This window comes from Saccostrea cucullata, unplaced genomic scaffold (assembly GCF_032062105.1).
Source record: "Saccostrea cucullata isolate Sc308-1 unplaced genomic scaffold, CSIRO_AGI_Scuc_v1 ctg252, whole genome shotgun sequence".
Classification (NCBI taxonomy): Eukaryota; Metazoa; Mollusca; class Bivalvia; order Ostreida; family Ostreidae; genus Saccostrea; species Saccostrea cuccullata.
The window spans coordinates 72,251-90,197 of NW_026928618.1; the positions used below are offsets into that span (position 1 = coordinate 72,251).

Genomic DNA, 17,947 nt, shown 5'->3' on the forward strand with positions numbered 1-17,947 from the left:
CATTGTGCGTTTAAATTATAACAATTCTAATAAGTTAAATTGAATTGGACATTTAGGGTCTGTAACAAATATGCTATTGATTTATGGAATTAATATTTTATTGATTTAACAAAATTAAAGTTCTTGGATGTACTTGTAAGGCGGGGTTTAATGCACAATTAGTTTGGGAAGAAACAACAGCATATGATGCAAAATAAAAGCGTTCATAATTCGATAAAAAAAAGTTTTCCCTTTTAAATGACGTATTGTTAATGCTTGTTACAATTTTTAACTACAACTGCAACAAAGAAGTATGTGTCAAAAGTTACTTGAATTATAGACTGTAATAGACTTGGATTTGTGGGGTATCGAAGAAAAAAATCGTTCAATCATACCAGAGGCACTTGACGTTACATTTTTTCTTTTATTAGAAAAAAACTACCTCCATACCTAAGTGTTTTTTTAATAAAAGAAAAAATATAACGTCAGTGTATGTGCTTTATACTTCTACTATGGACGGCAAATAAAATTTGGTTCAATTTCTTTGTATAACGAGTTTAAGCTTATGTAATGAAACATATGGAGATAACGAACAGTATTCAAGATCAAAAGTCCATAAAACAATGTAAAATAGGAACAGAGCAAACAATTAAGGACCTCCAGAACATCAGAGGTGGGATCAGGTGCCATGGAGGAGTGAGCATCCCCTGCTGACCGGTCAGAAATACGGTAATTGTAAGTAATATATAGTATGACAATGAGTAGGCAATCAGTTATATATCATTATCAATACTTTTCATTAGACTCCATTTAGGTTTTCATTTTAAATATATTTTCTGTTTCTTCAGTCATTTTTAATTTTTCTGTAGTTTACTGTAAAAAAAAAAATGAAATCTTCACAATTCAAATCCACTGTGTATGTCATATGGGCTTTGAAAGCAATTATAATTAATATTATAATTCTTAAAAATAAGAGTAATTTTTTAAACACAATTGTTTAAAGATATTTTTAAGGTGATCATCGTTTTTATTTCTCTCCTAATTAAGCTTACTAAATCTACTAAATATACCTCTTAAATATGCTCAAGTAATTTTTTAATGATACAACCGAATGTCAAAAAGAAACGTTTTTAAATTTGGTACAATATTTGATCCGCCTACGTTGAACTACCGATATCTAGGTCAGGGGTTGATCATTAATCCATTGTAGTGTGTCTGTAGTCGTAGCAGCTACAGTCGCATATGACATATTTTATCAGAGAATTGCTAGGTAAGTATTATTATTTGTAAGATTCTTTTAAGAGTACTATAAAACCTTACGTTAAGGCCTACCCCATTTAGTCTGTGATCATTTGAGCGCGTTATCTATGGTAAACTAAAACACAATAACAAAACGAAAGTAGATTTTAGGAATACAATAATATTGATGTTTTGTTTAAAGTTCTGAATTTTAAGGAATTTTCGGGGGAAAAAATTAAAATATTATATCTTTGGAAAGGTATCCCCTTTGAACTGTCTATTAAATGCTAGATATTTAGATACATTTTATCTGTTCCTAGTTGAAGGCGGAAACATTAGCAGGGGCGGATCAAAAATTTTATTTAAATTGTTGGAATTTTATATGTGTTTTCCTTCTGTGGGATTACAAGCTTTCCTTAATGCTAAACCTATTTGAAATAAATAAATCTCGGTAACACACGTATTTCAAAATCAAAAGGGTTAAGATAAATTATAAATGCATCGCAACCCATGATTTAGAAACTAAAGCATCTATCTGGGATCTGCTTTGCCGGATTGCTATATCTTGAATAAATTTACACATTTTGAATCTACATTATGTACACTAAAAATCGTTCCAATAAGTATAGTACATAACTGTGTAATTAATAGACAATGACATTGAAATCTAGCTTCGAGACAAGCACCCCTCATCTATTCCATTAAAAATATAAGCACAGTCATATTGTTGCTGTATTGTCTCTACTTTAATTTTGAATGCGCTTAACCTATGAACGTTTACAATATCTTTACTCTCCAGAATCAGCAGAAAGATGTCAACAGGACACGGTCAACATTACAAGGAATGTCAACGGTGTACCGGGGAAATTAAAGATGCTGTGCAGTGGCATTGCACGAAACACAACCTTAACCTTTGCGACACTTGCAAAGACACCCACAAGACAAACCAGTGTGACATCATTCGTTACATTGATAAGTTCAGAGAAAACCTTAACCCCAACCCAGTATTGACCAAGGAAGTTACGTGTCCTTTTAACTTTCTGAGAGATATCGGAAGCGGCGGTCATGACCAGTTTTGGATTTTAAGTTCAAGAAGTAAAGATCTTAAACTCATGGATGCTGAAGGTAAAGAGTTGAGAAACGTGACAACTTCCGATACTCCATGGCGTTTGGCTGTGTCATATGACCGGAAGTTCGTATTTTATACAGATATCAGAGCAAAGGTCGTTATGAAAGTGGACGCAAAATCTGGAAAAATATCAAAGATGTTTTCTACAGGAGAATACGAACCCCGGGGAATAGGTGTCTGCAGGTCAGGGGATCTTTTAGTATGCCTTTATAGTACAAGCAGTAGTAGTGGCAAAGTTGTAAAGTATAACCAAAACGGGAAAGAAATACTGGAAGTGGAGTACGACCAAAATAGGCGAAGAATTTACATGAAACCACAATATGTTATAGAAAACAAATATGGCAGAATATGTGTTTCCGACTATGAAAGGCGCGAGGTCATTTTAGTTCAAGAAAATGGAGAATTTCTTTTTTCTTACGACGGAAATAAGGCACAAGGTCTTGTGGAACAGTTTGTACCTGAGGGTATTGCTACAGACAGCCGAGGAAACTACCTCGTAGCTGATTACTGGAACAATACCGTGCACGTCATTAAAGATAATGGTGCGTTCGTTTGCTATTTATTGTACGGGAAAATCGAGGGACCAACAGGCATTGCGATAGATGACAGAGACCAGCTCTGGGTCTGTGAATACAGCACTAGTAGTGGGATTGTCAAAGTCATGTCATACCTTCAGTAGAGACATAGATCATGAGCCATTAATGTTTGAATTAACAGTATTGTTTGTCATATGTGTGTGAGGCATTTTTAACTTATTAAGATATAAGCATTCCAATAAAAAAAAAACAGCGCATGTGTGCTTCATGTCATTCCACTTTGTAATTAAAAATTATATCTAAATTTATTCTTGTGTAGACGACGTTTTTATGGAAAATATTAAAGATAGAAAATGCCTTTGCCTTTTCATTAAACAGAAAAACAATTACTTAATATCATGATATTTTTAAATATACAAGGATCTCAGATTTTTGTAAATTATCAAATCTTTGGAACAATGTATGCAAACTGAGAAATCTTGAAGATTATTATATCAACCGGTTTCAATGTTTCATATGTGGTTTAGCCATCTTTAACTGATACATCTTATGTTATATTAAGTACCTAAAGATTTTGTCCAATATGTTTAAAAAAATGGTGCAAATTGAATACCGCGCGTTAGCGCTATCAAGGTGTGTTATCATTCCACTTTGTAATTAAAAATTATAATACTTATTTCGTTAATTTTAAATGTGAATTTTTCAAAACTGTCGTGGTTAGTAGATGTAGGAGCCGTTTGTGACGTCAAACGACGTTAAATGACGTTGCATTGTTAAATAACGCAAAGAAACATTGCGAAGAAAAAAGTGACAAATTAATTCTTAACGCACATGACGTTAATTTTTTCGTTAATTTTTCAAGGTTATAGTTTCTCGTTAAATTGAAATAAAACATTTTACATTTTGGTGTTCCTATAAGGCTAGTAAATGCATATAGTTCCTGCTGTGTATTCTAACGCGCGGTGACACGGTTTATTTTTAAATATACTAATGGATTTCATAAGGAAAATTACACTGAATGTAAATATTTGTTTATAAAATTATTCATAGACTGTAAAGGTAAAGATCCTATAGAAAACTAGATACATTTGAAAAAATAAATACAAGCACTGGAACAGGTAATTATCTCAATCATAATTATCGCAAGGAGAAAAAAAAAATATGAAGATATATTTACAATCAGTGTAATTTTCCTTATGAAATCCGTAAGGACATTTTAATGTCTATCGAAACCTTGTCACCGCGCGTTAGAATACACGGTAGGAACTATATGTATTTTCAATACTCTAGGAACACCGAAATGTAAAATGTTTATTTCAATTTAATGAAAAACTACAACCCTGAAAAATTAATGTAAAATTAACGTAGTGTGCGTTAGGAATTAATTTGTCACTTTTTCCTCGTAATGTTTGTTTGCGTTATTTAACTTTGCAACGTCATTTAACTTTATTTGACGTCACAAAGGGCTCTTACATCTATTTACCAAGGCAGTTTTGAAGGGCGCTAAATTCACATTTAAGATTAATGAAATAAGCAATTATGAAGAAGGAAAATTAGAGAAAAAATAAGCATGAATTCATATTTTTGGAGTCCTATAACACACAAAAAAATAAATGCGCGGTATTCAATTTTTGCAAAAACGAAGACATCCAAAAATATGAATTCAATGCTTAAATAAAAAAACTTAAAAATCTCACACAATTCATAGGAAGAGCAAACAAGGACCTTTAAAAAGAGTTGGATTAGTAGAAAGTCCCCCCCCCTCCTGTAGACCAGTACCATCAACCATGTTTACTGTTACTTCCCGAACGGAAAAAAAATCCGTATAGACAATTCAGTAAAACAAAATAGCATAATAGTCTAACAATAAGTATGATAACGTCAGTCACCATGCATCCGACTTTACGACGAACTGTATTTGCAAACAAGATCACTGTAAAGAAAAGGAATTAAGAAACGTTGATTTTATATCCTTGTACAATGTATCATGTACTTATTCTTCAATTGCCTGACTCGTTCTAGATATTGTTCGTGCCTAGCAATATCTTTTTATTAAAAATACGAGGGGCGTTCAATAAATAATGTCATTAGCTCGATGACATACAACTAAGTAGTCATATGACATAAAGCTTGATTTTCTCTCATTATTGAATCTTTAATGAATTAATAACAGTTTATGTGACCACTTTTCATCACATAGTTTTATCGTGAGAAGCTGCAAAACAAGGGCTATACGAGACACTGCATTATAAATGAATGGTTAAGAATCAGTAAACTAGAGTGAAAATAAAAGCTACATTAAAGCTGCTGTAAAACTTGTTAAAAATCCCAAAGAAATATTCACTGAAATATGTGATATTTACAGCAACCGATGCCTGTTTTATAGACAAATTAGCACCTGGATTTCAAAGATCAAAAATTATATAATGGGCATCAAAAATGGGTACCCTCCTTGCCAACAAAAATTATAACAACTTATGTACTGTTTGCTAAATTTCAACAAATAATATTTGATGTTGTATGATTGACTTTAAGACACATAGCAAATTTGATACACATCATATCGGGAGTAGTTAACACTGTTTTTAAGAAACGTTTAACAGTAATTAAGCTTGGTACTCTAAGGTCACCCTGTATTTTGAAAAATGAGTGAAAACGACAGCGTGTACAAAAGTCTTAACAATTATTTTAAAATACCAGTAATTGTAGTAATACGTTTGTTTTATATTCAAACAGATAATGGAACATGAATCTATTGCTTAAAACCATTAAAACAAAATTTACCATAAGATGTACTTGATAAAAACGGCGAAGGTCTGTCAAGAGCAAAGGTATGCAAGAGCACAAAAACAGATTTATATGAAATTTTCTTAAATATTTGGTATTATTGTTCAAATTCCGGGGAGACAGTTTAATATCCAGATGTGTCTAGAAAGCAGTTTATTTTGCAAAGAAATCGAAAGGTTCATCAGAGAAAGGAGAAAATCCACTCGGTGAATTTCTTCATAAATTTAAACCCGCATGCCCTAAAGAGTAAAAGGGTTTACGGGATAAACAGAAAGTTAATGTTTTTTCAAATTAACAATATTTGCCAGATCTTTGACCTTTTGACTTGTTTCTATTTCCAAACTTGAATAAAACACCTTTCAGAAGGAAAAAACAAAGGAAATCATTGATCTGCCATTTTCCAGTATACTAAGGGTCATACCCAAAAATGAGTTCTAAAAACAATCAGAAATTGGATAAAAAATGTTACGGACATGTGTTTGAATTTAAATAGATTAATAAGTAAAATCATGAAGACTAAATCATTGAAAAGCGTTGTTTACTTCTTTCTGAGCCCCAATGACATTATTTATTGAACGCCCCTCGTACTCGCACAAGGAATTTCACTTTTCGAAAATGAATAGTTATATTTTTCGCTACAGAAAAAAAAAACGAAAAAAGCAATTGCTTTGAACCTGCTGTAGTTAACTTTGAGGGGAAGCCTTTTTTCTTTAATTCCAGATAATATCATTTCAAATCGAGCTGTAAGAGTAAATAGTAATTTTCAATTTAATCATAATCCCGAAAATACTAGAGACAAGAAAGAAAAAGAATTGGCTACTGCTTTCTGGGCTTCCATTATAGAACTTTGTTGGAAAATATCAAAACTTGTGTTCCACTGCATACTTAAGTAATTCTGACACAGTTTTTAGCGATTTTGATTTTTTTTCAGAATATACATCAAAATTGCAGAAAGGTATTAAATACTAGTAATGCGTGCTTTAATTTAATTACCCGCTGTTAATATTAATAATAGTATTATACTTATTTCTTCGTTTTCTTAACATGTATATATTTAGCATAGAAATAATTGTTTTTGCTGTTATATTTTAAATATTATATCCTCTTGTTTTACAGTTTTATGTAAGTGTCTTAATGGTATGACAAATCTTATTAAATACAATTAGACAACTGGAGTCTTTTTTTATTTTTAATATATTTTATATTAATATTAACATTTGCATATCATGAAAAAAAGTATCGATTACGAACAGTGATCGATAACAAAAACATACAATAGAGGATAAAAAGAATCTTAAACTGGAATCAGGTGTCTATGAGGGAGAGAGTATTCCCTGTTGACAAAAACAACTGGTGTTATATTTCTCGAAACTAACCTAAATGCATGTCAAAACTATTATAGCAAATAATGTAAAAAATAACTGTTTTTAAAGTTGTTCTACATTCTGGTAAGTTTATAGAAAAGCTTATGGCAGTTTATTCAATGTTTCTTGAAGGATGGCGTTGATGCGCAAAGATAATAGAATTGAATGACAGAACATGAAGAAAGAGTGAATGAATTGAAAGGCTGAAGGATCACATTGGAGGACTAACCAAAAGGACTGCCGCCGAAGCAGAGCCAGGGACTGGTGTCACAAACTGACGTCCCTGATTTTGGGGTAACCGTGTTTGGCGGGAGATTTTGGACCCCTGGTTGTTGGTATCGGCTAGCAGCTGCACCTGAGGCACGTGTATCCACTGGCTTTCCACTCAATAAAAATTGCATCACAGACGCTGTATCCATGCCTCTAGCATGGAATGGATGTTTTTCGTTGATTGAAGCTGAAATTAATGCAAGCAAAAAAAAAAGTGTTTGATGTATGTTGTACATTCAGATTTAAACATGCAGATAACAAAAGTATTAAACAAAATACCTGTGGAATTAAAACTACTCATTTAAAACATTTTGTATCTGTATGTATGCTAAAATCAGTGCTCAAAAGCAATGCAAATTGTTGATCAGTATTTGAATATCTTTTGTATTTTCTTTTAATTATCCTTCAACCGTCAAGGTACATATACAAAAGCAATACATCAATTTTGATTGTTGGCAGTGGTTGTTACATGTATACTAGTATTTAGTCAGGTTTAACACGTTTGGATTCAGTAAAAAAGAAAGACCTTATCATAAACCTATTCGATATGACATTCAATTATTCATTACAGTGGTTTGTGATAAAATGCTTTAAAAGATTTTGCTTCGAAGTTTCAAAATATTAACATTTTACATGATACCCTACCTTCTTACATGTTCAAAAGGCAGCTCGTGCACAGACTTTAAAGAAAATCGGATAACTTTGATAACACTATATTCTCCAAGACTGACTTTAAATCAAAATTTACCTTTTCCTCTTTGATTTCCCTCGCGGTTTCGATTATATCGCTTTCGAGCAAGAATCTTTTTCTGCTCATTGATGGCCGATTTCATGAAGTCCTGAGAACTTTGAAAGTTATTGCAGGTTGGAAAATTGGGAGGTGTTGATATCATATCCGATATGTCTCCCTCCTGCAGCACGAGGGTCATCCCCTGAGATTGGTGGTGTGCAAGGTGACAATGAAGTAACCAATATCCTAAAAAAAAAGTAGGAGAAAAGTTGTTGGAAAGAAACATATTTGGTATAACAACATCAAAGTGCTAAATACTCATTGATTTGGTATATATGTATTCAAGCTCAAAAGTCTATATATAAAACACTACAAAATAGGAGCAGGGCAAACACAGATCTCCGAAACATCAGAGGTGGAATCAGGTGTCATGGAGGAGTAAGCATCCCCTGCCGACCGTTCAAGCCCGCCTTGTGCTCCTTGCCATGACCAGGAAATAACAGAAAAATCCGTCGTCAATTCAGTTTGTAAATAATGGACTATCAATTGGTTTGAAAAACATCAGTCAGCATTTGAATCAATGATAAATTGTATTTGGAGTGTACATTATCAATAAAAGGGCACCCATTAGAGAAATAGTGAAAAAAAATAATTATCAAATAACTGCATCTGATTCTTCATAATGAATCTAACGAGCTAACGAGACAGAGCTATAATGTACAGTAACCCTCTGTGTACATCTTGAAGATCAAAAGACCATCATAAAATGATTATTAACAATTGAATAATTAATTCATTAAATTACATAACAGTGGTTTTTGATAAAATGTTTTTAGAAGATTTTACCTTGAAATTTCAGAATGTTAACATTTTACATGTTACATGTTTTACATAGATATACATTGTACATGTATCTTATTGCAGAATTATAAATCCAGCTAGTTTAAACATGTTTTTCTTAATTTAAACTTATTAATTAATACAACTATCTTTACCTGGATTATCGGCTGTAATTCTAACAACAACATAACCTCCCCACGGTATGTTAACCGTATCTTTAAGAGGCGGATTCTTCAAGTTCAGACCGGGTACTCCATAGCGCCAGGACGGATTTGCCCAGGTTGCCTCAGTGCAATCATCATTTAGGCATCTTATATCTTGATTCGGCGCAGTTGCGTTTCCGGTTACTTGGTCATATTCGGGATATCCAATTTTTACCACATGAAATTGATGACCGTGAAAATGTATTGGATGTGGTGCTTTTATTCCTGGCAACAGCAGAATATTTAGTTATAGCAGAAGTTTTTATTTATTTTTTTTTATTATTAGGAAACACAAATGCTATGCAATTCCATCTGAATATTGTTAAATACGTATGAAGATAATTTATTCTTAAAATATAATTGAATTGAAAAGCAGAAACGCCATTTACCTCTTGTGAAGAATACAAATTGGATGGTATTGTAGATTTCTAATTTGAGTGTGTGAGTACATCTGCAGTTCTGTGATGTAGATGTACAGTGTGTTGACTGACACGGTGTGACGAAGCTGCCTTTAGGATAAGTCTACAATCAAATAGCACAGTCTATACAGATGAAATAAAAACACAGGATCAAATGTACTTATAAAAAAAAATCAGTTGAACATCAATATCTCGAACTTTGATATTTCTAACACAATGGATATAATAAGTTTGAAATCTAAATTACATATCATTACTTTTTATCTATGGAACTCGAGTAAACAAAGATCAACTTAATTTTTAAATTCTCATTTGCACTATCTTAATATCCTCAAGACTTTTTTTTATTGATTTGATTGATTGATTGATTGATATTTATTATTTAACGCCGTGTCGGCAATATTTCAGCCATATTTCGGCGGATTTAATTTGAAAATGTAAGGCATAAATAAAATGATAATAAATACCATACTTGTAAAGCGGAAGTAGGGTACATAAAGCGCATTCCATTAATGGCTGGGTGACCACCTGAACAATAAAAAAAAATGCATTAACAAACCAAGTACACTATTTTACTTTCTTCATGTAGAGAGCACTGTACTCTTTGTTACGACGGAAAACAAAACATTAAAGATATTGCAAGTCATCCACATTAATCATTCTTATTAAAATAATGCTAATAATGAATGCATTGTTATTGCGATGTGTTTTTATTGCAGCTTGCAATTTTGGAAACATCATTAATACATAACATACAGAGATACTTTATACCCATCTTTAATACTTCACTTTAATCGTATTTTCTGCATTGTCTATTGCCAGAAAATCCAATTAATTAATGTATTCTTTTTATTGAGATATGTACATATACATTTGTAGAGGAAAACTTTTTAAAAAAAATAAAACTCACGAAAAATATGAAAATGAAGGAAAAATTCTTGCAGTGAGGATATGGGACTTTCAACAGGAACTGCATTTTTAGATAATACTGCCTGGGTTGATTTGAGGCTAGTTAGAGGTATAATCAACGTATTGGAATCAAAGGGCGGCATTCTGTAATACAAGTCTCTGTATAATAATGCTGTTACATTTTATATTCATTTCAAAGAAGTGAAATATTTCTTATGAATTAAAAGATGTCATAAAATTCTTATAAAGTTATATTATAAAAAGAAATGAAAGATAATATGAAATCATTTTTTTTCTGAACTCTTCATGTACGTGTAACTCCAATTTTTTCTTTCAATACTGTAAAATTATATTTTGTACAAAGAAATTGAATATACAAGTGGCGTTAATTTGTGCTTTTTGAATGTAAGTTACATAAACCTTTATACACACAGCATTTAATGTTGATTTAGCAGATTTTTGCTAAAAAGAATACACAGCCAAATGTAATACATTTACAGTATTCATATATCATAGTAAATTTATTTCAGGTATCGATTTAAATCATTTTGCTAACCCATAAATTTGGTTGACAACATAGCATGGATTTTGGCCAGTACAGAGACGTGGAATAGAAGGCGGCTCCTGATATGGGTTGATTCCTTGGTAATTGAGAAGAGCACGTGTTTTCCTTGGCTCTTCAATTGGGCCCTGAAGTTATAAAATCAATTTAACCTCAATTCACTTAATTTCTTCGGATCCAATTTTCATTATTCAAAGATATGTTATTCTGTAGGATATGTTCGTGAAAATAGGGTTTCAATGTTCAAAAAATTGTTCAGTCGTTATGTTTGAAATTTAAATTTCAAGAATTGCATAGAATCGTGAGTTTCATGAAAAGGAACAAATTCCGAATAATGGAAAAAGTGATTTCACAGTATTTTGTAAGAAAAAAGCCAATTATTAAAAACGGACCCAAATTATCCTAGTAGGTAGAGTTTCTATATTGACATAGTTATTATACTTGTTTGCCTTAGAATCTTATACCAACCTAGATTTACCTAGTTTGTAGTCTCTACATATATATAGTTATTATAGAGAGATTGGTTTGGTAGAGTTTCAACATTGATGTACTAATTATTTGGAGACTGGTTTACCTTAAAATCTTATACCTACCCAAATGGAACTAGTGGGTTAAATTTCTACATTAAAGTAGTAATTATGAGGAGATTGGTCAAACGTACCCAGATTGACGTAGTGGGTAGAGTTTCTACATCGATGTAGTAATTGTTTGGAGACTGGTTTGCCTTTAGTTTGATGTCTACACTCTCGCCGGGACTTATTACTACAGCATCACATTCTTGTTCCTCAACTTCATTTCCATCAAAAGCAAGAACGGAAATTATATGCTACAAAAAAGAATGTGAAAATATATCGTACGACACTTAATTTACTCGGTAAATTTCATAAGAGCGAATATTATATTATGCTACTCATTATAATACTTAATTTAATTCATTTGGTAAATTTCGTATGATCTATAAATTCATAATTGATAAAAGAATATATTAATTGATTGATGATATGTTGTTTAACGTCCCTCTCGAGAATTTTTTTACTCATTTGGAGACGCCACTTGCCGGTGGAGAGCTGCAAATTTTATAAAAGAATATATTGAAAAAATAATCTAAGAAAAGACTCTTTAGATACTGAAGTATTTGATTTCAGATTAAAATTTTGGTTGCATAGTAGGTTATATATTTTGTTGATTATACTAAAATTGTTTTGATTGCTTTATTAGTACAAAGAATTCATATGCAAATACATCTAGTTCTGTAATTAATGCTAAATTTTATATAACTACATACTGCTTCAAAAGAGATCTTAAAAGGTGCTGCAAATCCAACATTGATCATTCTGAAGCGATAGGTTCCTCCCCTTTGTACCGTGAAAGTTTCCAGAGGAATGAAGGCTTTTTTCTCGTATTCAGAGTTCCCAGTGGATGGCCGCCCTGTATATGTTAATAAAAATGTAAACATATTTTGGTTTTGTTTTAACTTCTTGAGATGTTGAATTTTCATTGTAATTAAAATAAGGTGACGTCTTTTTATAAAATGGGAAGTAGGTGTTCATTGTTAATAAAAATCCTTTTTCTTCTTTTTTTTTTCTTTTTTAATCAAAGGTAGCAAATGTAACAAAACTTTTGCAAATGAATAACTCAATAATTTAATGCAATATTAATATTACTGATTATAAATCATGCATAAATGACATATAGCTTTAAAGAACTAATAGTTGAATTGGCAATTGTTCATCTAATATATAAACAAAATTAAAGCTAATAAGTTTAAAACAATTTTTTATCCAACATATCGTTGTTCAAATGTAGGCTCAACGCTTCTAAAATTCTTTGAGGTAATAATCATCACTTGAATTATAGTTTTTTTTTAAAATTGTTTTTCCTGATGCAATTCATCTCGGCTATAGCTACACAAAAATAAACATAATTTAAGTGTTTTAAAAGGCATAAACCATCCCAACAATGGTTAATCATACATGTATACAGTTTAGCTGCGGTAGGTATTAATTGTTTTTATTAATTACCTCTTCCATTTACTAATCCTACGTTTAAAGCAAATATAGAGGCCCCTCCGTCCGGCATATACTCGGCTGGCTGACATTTCCCGTCATACTCCTCTAAACTGTGTAAATGATTGATTTATATAATTTTAAGTTATTCATCAAGTTTTTTTCTTCAAAAATCTTTTTTATAAATATTAATGTCAATCTTTAATCCTTCGTAATATGACATCCAGTACAAATGTTTAACCTAAATTATATAATTCAACAGTTTAACTTCAACACATTTTCGTAAAAATACAAGTACAAACTACAAAAAATCAGAGGGTTTAAGCCACTTCTATAAAATCACAGATTAAAATATGATTTTGCACATTTCATTTTTTTAACTGTTAACTTTTTTTTTCTTTTATTCACCCAAATAATCTGTTCCTATAGGTTTCGGCCGTTTCAGCTGCGGAACGCTTAGTCCAGTCTTGTATAACGGCAAAAAATTCAGCAGAATATGATGGTTTTCCTGGCTGAACATAGAAACAACTAAACAAGAGCATCTGACCTATTTTACTCACAATAATATACAATTAAAATATTTTTTAAAGAAGATACATTATATTCTTTTAGCTAGGTTTCTTTCAATCTTTTTAAACATATGCAATATATAAAAAACTAACACTACCTCACGTTTATGAATTTCCACCTTCTATTATATATTTGAGAATGCAACCTTACAGATGATGGAGATTTTCAAATTAAAATTTTAAGTTACACAATAGACAAAATTAGAAAAGATGATTGGACCGATTTTCATGGGAGAGCTGAAACAATATCACTGGTATGTTACAATGCACTTTGAAAAATTACGCACTTTGAAAAAAAATTTCAAAGTGCGTTAAATTTGGGACCAAATCAACGCACTTTGAAAAAAAATAAAATTTCTTTTCAAAGTGCATTGATATCGACCATATTAACGCACTTTAAAAAAGAATGTATATGATTTGGTCAATATTCTTGAAAATCATAGGTATGAAAAATAATTGTCATGAACCTGGAGAACTTTTTGTCGATAAGGTCACTTCAGGATGTGAAAGTGAGTGATATTTGTTTTTACCATATTTTGAAAATTTTTTCTCTCTTACATGCTTTACTGTACTTTCTTCTTTTTCCAGTTTGAATGCATTTAATGTTAAAATTTATTGTAAAGTTTTCAACGTCATACCAGTTATGCAAATACATATATTTGGGATTAGCATAGGCACTTCTCATTGTATTTGTATGTGCATGATACCACAAAGGGGGGGGGGGGGGGGGTTAGTCACATATTTTGCAAATATATAAATATATATATATATATATATATATATATATATATATATATATATATATATATATATATATATATATATATATATATATATATATATATATATATATAAAAATTAAAAATACCTTGGGGGAACTTTCAATTTGCTATTGATGGCTATGTATAAGAATTAAAGAATCCATACTCGTCTTCTCCTTGTTTTCAATGAGGGTAAAGCAATACATGTAAATTAAAACGTTTTTCGAAAGATATATTTATTACAAATTGATTCGCTCTATTACTAAAATTTAAGTCCAGAATTTTGGTTGTATACATATTTTTTTCAAAGTGCGTTAAATTTCCACATGGTAAAAAATGTTGATGTACACTCTTAACGCATTTTGAAAAAAAATTTTCAAAGTGCGTTGTGTGTGTCCCAAATTTAATGCACTTTGAAAAAATTTTTGAAAGTGCCTTGATTTGGTCCAAATTTTAACGCACTTTGAATGTTTTTTTTTCAAAGTGCGTTGCCACACTGGTACGAAATTATAATGGATTGAAAATAAACCATTTCTTGAAGACAGTACCTGTTTCGACAGCACTATAAATGCCCCTGATAGTCCGTCACTTCTCATTGTATTTGTATGTGCATGATACCAATGTGTGCCAACGGGTTCCGCTATAAATCTGTATTAAAAAATAATCAACTCATATCATGTAAAATCCAATTCCCTTATCTGGGCATAGTTTTATAAATACCTCACAAAGTCAATAAAAATGACCGGGGGGGGGGGGGGGGGGGGCATTAATTACACCTTAAATATCCGTTGCTCAAAAACTTATATCAATATAAAGGATGCAAGCTTTATATAAGAGCGCACTCTGATTTTGGACTGTTATATTGTTCCTAGATTTTTGCTTTATCTGCATTAATACAGCCCTTCACAGCCCAAAACAAGGGATATTTTTTTTAACACAAAGCAATTGTAGACTAATGCATGACCAATAGTGTAAATTTATTATAACTAATTGATCTACGAATATTTATCTTACCTCCGAAATAAATGTACCAAGAATTTATTTTAAGCTCTCTTGTACGCTTAAGCTTAATTTATTTGGCAACGAACAGTATGTCTTAGTTTTGCATCATTCACAAGAGGGTTGGACAAAAATATCGATATTTCGGTATATTACAATACAATGTCAAAAAATATCGTATTATGATACCTTTTTTATATACCGACAAATTGCGTAGACTAAGGAATTTTATCATTAAATATAAATATAAGAGAAGAAAGGTTTGTTATTATGACAAAGAGTAAGACAGACTGAAGATGTTTTATTGGTGTATCTCAGAGCATTGCTTTAATCAACGAGACTTTTGTTTCCTTTTGGTTACTTTGTATCATAGTTATCTGCATTTAAATTAAATTTATTATAATAGAAAAATGCCATTGTAATTTTTGTTGAAAATATTGCAATACATTTCGCAATACATTTATAAATACAGCAATATATCGCAAAAGGAAATCTCTGGCCTATACCCAGCCCTAATTCACGACCTAAATTGTTCATTAAAAATTAGTTTTGAGGTTTACCTGTATTCAAAACTCTGGCCTGGCAGTATAGGACACTGAGATATCATGGAGGCCCCGTCCATCCACGGAGTTCCCCTGTGTAACAGGCCGTGCCAGTGGATTGTTAACCCTTCCACCTTCAATCGGTTTCGTATACGAATTACCACCTATACAAATTATCAAATACGTTAATCAAAGAATAAAAATAAAATTTTTAACATAACTTTTTCAGTATATGAAGTTGGTGAACAAAACACAGCTTGCATATTAATTCTAAATTAATGATGTTTGCTGTTTCTAGTCGATGCTAATTCAAAATTCTGTCTTAGATGAATAGTTCATTACAATATAATTTTGTTGAAAACATTTTTATTTTAAAAATACGTTATCAGATGTTGACATTTAAAAGATTCTGGAGTTTTCTGTTTAACAATATCTTTGAAGATTTTGGAAACCAGATCTTCCAACAATCTGTTAGAATTCCAAAGAGTTCCAATGTCAGTTATTAGCAAACATATTTGTGTATTTAAAAACACTTGCTGTGGTATTCACCTAGTTATTTAGATATTTCAACGAAGTATTATCAATTAACTATTGTTCTTTCAATTCATATTTTTAATTTGGACTCAATTAATCCCAGTGAGATTGAAATAGATGTAAAAAAAAAAATCGAAGAATCTGACCTCCTTCATATTGTTTATTTTAGATTAACCTGTCGAGATATCTTTATGACAAACGTGATGACTCTAAATCGTCAACTTCCCTCACTTATGTAATGTATATATCAATTACCCCTAATCACCTGCATACGGGATTTATTATCTTAGTTGATTCGATACGCAATAATATGATCTATGTACGAACAATTTCCAATAAAAGACAAGATTTTGACAAAGGATATGGAGAAAACGAACAGTATTCAATCTCAAAGTCCATGAAACAATACAAAACAAGAGCAGAGCAAACACGGACCTCCCAGGTGGGATCAGGTGCCATGGAGGAGTAAGTATCCCCTGCCTACCGGCCACACCTGCCGTGTGCTCCTTGTCATGATCAGGAAATAACGGAAAAATCCGTCGCCAATTCAGTGTATAAATAATGGACTAACAATTAGTATGAATAACGTCAGTCAGCATTTGGCTCAATGATAAATTGTATTTGCTGACAATTGTAGACTATTATTTACAAAGTGATACCTCGATGCTTACAAGTAGCACACGGCGGGTGTGACCGGTCGACAGCGGATGCTTACTCCTCCATGGCATCTGATCCCATGCGCATTTCTGATGATTTGGAGGTCTGTGTTTGCTCTGCTCTTCATTTGTATTCTTTGGGTGGACTTTTGAGCTCAAATACTGTTCGTTTACTCTATTTCATCCATATATTTTCCTTTCAGATAAATGTATAATTTGATCGATATAAAAGGATATCACGGAATTTTAAGGTTTGTTTACACGTACCGTATCCCCCTCCGTTACTACTATCTCCGGTCCTGGAATTCGTCCATTGATGGCGTACACCATTCGGTAATCACCATCACCAGGGCTCACTAACTCCTGAAATTCTGGAATAAAAACATGATAGACAACAAATTAACACTGTATTTTTTTTAAAATCAAGATTATTTTTTTTTAATCTCTATATTTATTATTTTTAAATGTTTGAATAAATAGTAAGAAAAGAGGTGTCACTTTTCATGTATGTTTGCACTTTTATTTCAATTTCTTCAATATTTTCAATATTTTTCTTAGTGTTGCATATGCCTCTATTTCTTGAATATTTCACTAAACGATTAAAAATTTAAACTTTGTGTTTTTTTAAATTCATTATCTTTTTAAAATTCAAATGCCGGGTTGTATATTTTTCTATTACATACTTATAATATATCATGTCCAAATCAAAAACAACTAAGTTTTCAAGTATTTTCCCATTTCATTTTCTCAACAAAGAATTATAATAAAATATCAAAAACTAAATTCATTTATGTAATCTGTTATTGCCTGAGGAACAAAATGACCTGCTGTTAATGCTTTTCAAATAGTAACTAACTATTTAAAGTGTAAAAATTTAGATTTAACATTTTCCTTTAAAACGTTTAATTGAACC

The 17,947-nt window shown here is 31.4% G+C and overlaps 2 protein-coding genes across 2 annotated transcripts in view; one reads left to right on the plus strand and one right to left on the minus strand.

The window, feature by feature from the left end:
- Positions 1-1,141: 1,141 nt before the first annotated feature.
- On the plus strand, positions 1,142-3,067 carry LOC134278212 (uncharacterized). The gene is made up of 2 exons (XM_062760530.1): positions 1,142-1,249; positions 2,018-3,067. The coding sequence occupies exon 2, from the start codon at positions 2,031-2,033 to the stop codon at positions 3,024-3,026; it is 996 nt and encodes a 331-aa protein (XP_062616514.1). The 5' UTR covers positions 1,142-1,249; positions 2,018-2,030; the 3' UTR covers positions 3,027-3,067.
- A 3,779-nt stretch (positions 3,068-6,846) lies between these two features.
- Positions 6,847-17,947, minus strand: part of LOC134278215 (uncharacterized) — a 33,774-nt gene continuing 22,673 nt past the window's right edge. The window contains exons 11-24 of the mRNA XM_062760536.1: positions 17,302-17,405; positions 15,863-16,008; positions 14,852-14,951; positions 13,382-13,485; positions 12,989-13,086; positions 12,253-12,395; positions 11,629-11,793; positions 10,962-11,095; positions 10,407-10,549; positions 9,969-10,024; positions 9,467-9,599; positions 9,030-9,302; positions 8,053-8,280; positions 6,847-7,491 (exon numbers count right to left, since the gene is read on the minus strand). Coding sequence (XP_062616520.1) covers positions 7,259-7,491; positions 8,053-8,280; positions 9,030-9,302; positions 9,467-9,599; positions 9,969-10,024; positions 10,407-10,549; positions 10,962-11,095; positions 11,629-11,793; positions 12,253-12,395; positions 12,989-13,086; positions 13,382-13,485; positions 14,852-14,951; positions 15,863-16,008; positions 17,302-17,405 — 2,060 coding nt within the window. The 3' untranslated portion in view covers positions 6,847-7,258. The remainder of the gene's footprint in view (positions 7,492-8,052; positions 8,281-9,029; positions 9,303-9,466; positions 9,600-9,968; positions 10,025-10,406; positions 10,550-10,961; positions 11,096-11,628; positions 11,794-12,252; positions 12,396-12,988; positions 13,087-13,381; positions 13,486-14,851; positions 14,952-15,862; positions 16,009-17,301; positions 17,406-17,947) is intronic.

Excerpts from the sequence above, each read along its gene's own strand:
- LOC134278212 (XM_062760530.1), top strand. The coding sequence starts at position 2,031 with ATGTCAACAGGACACGGTCAACATTACAAGGAATGTCAACGGTGTACC.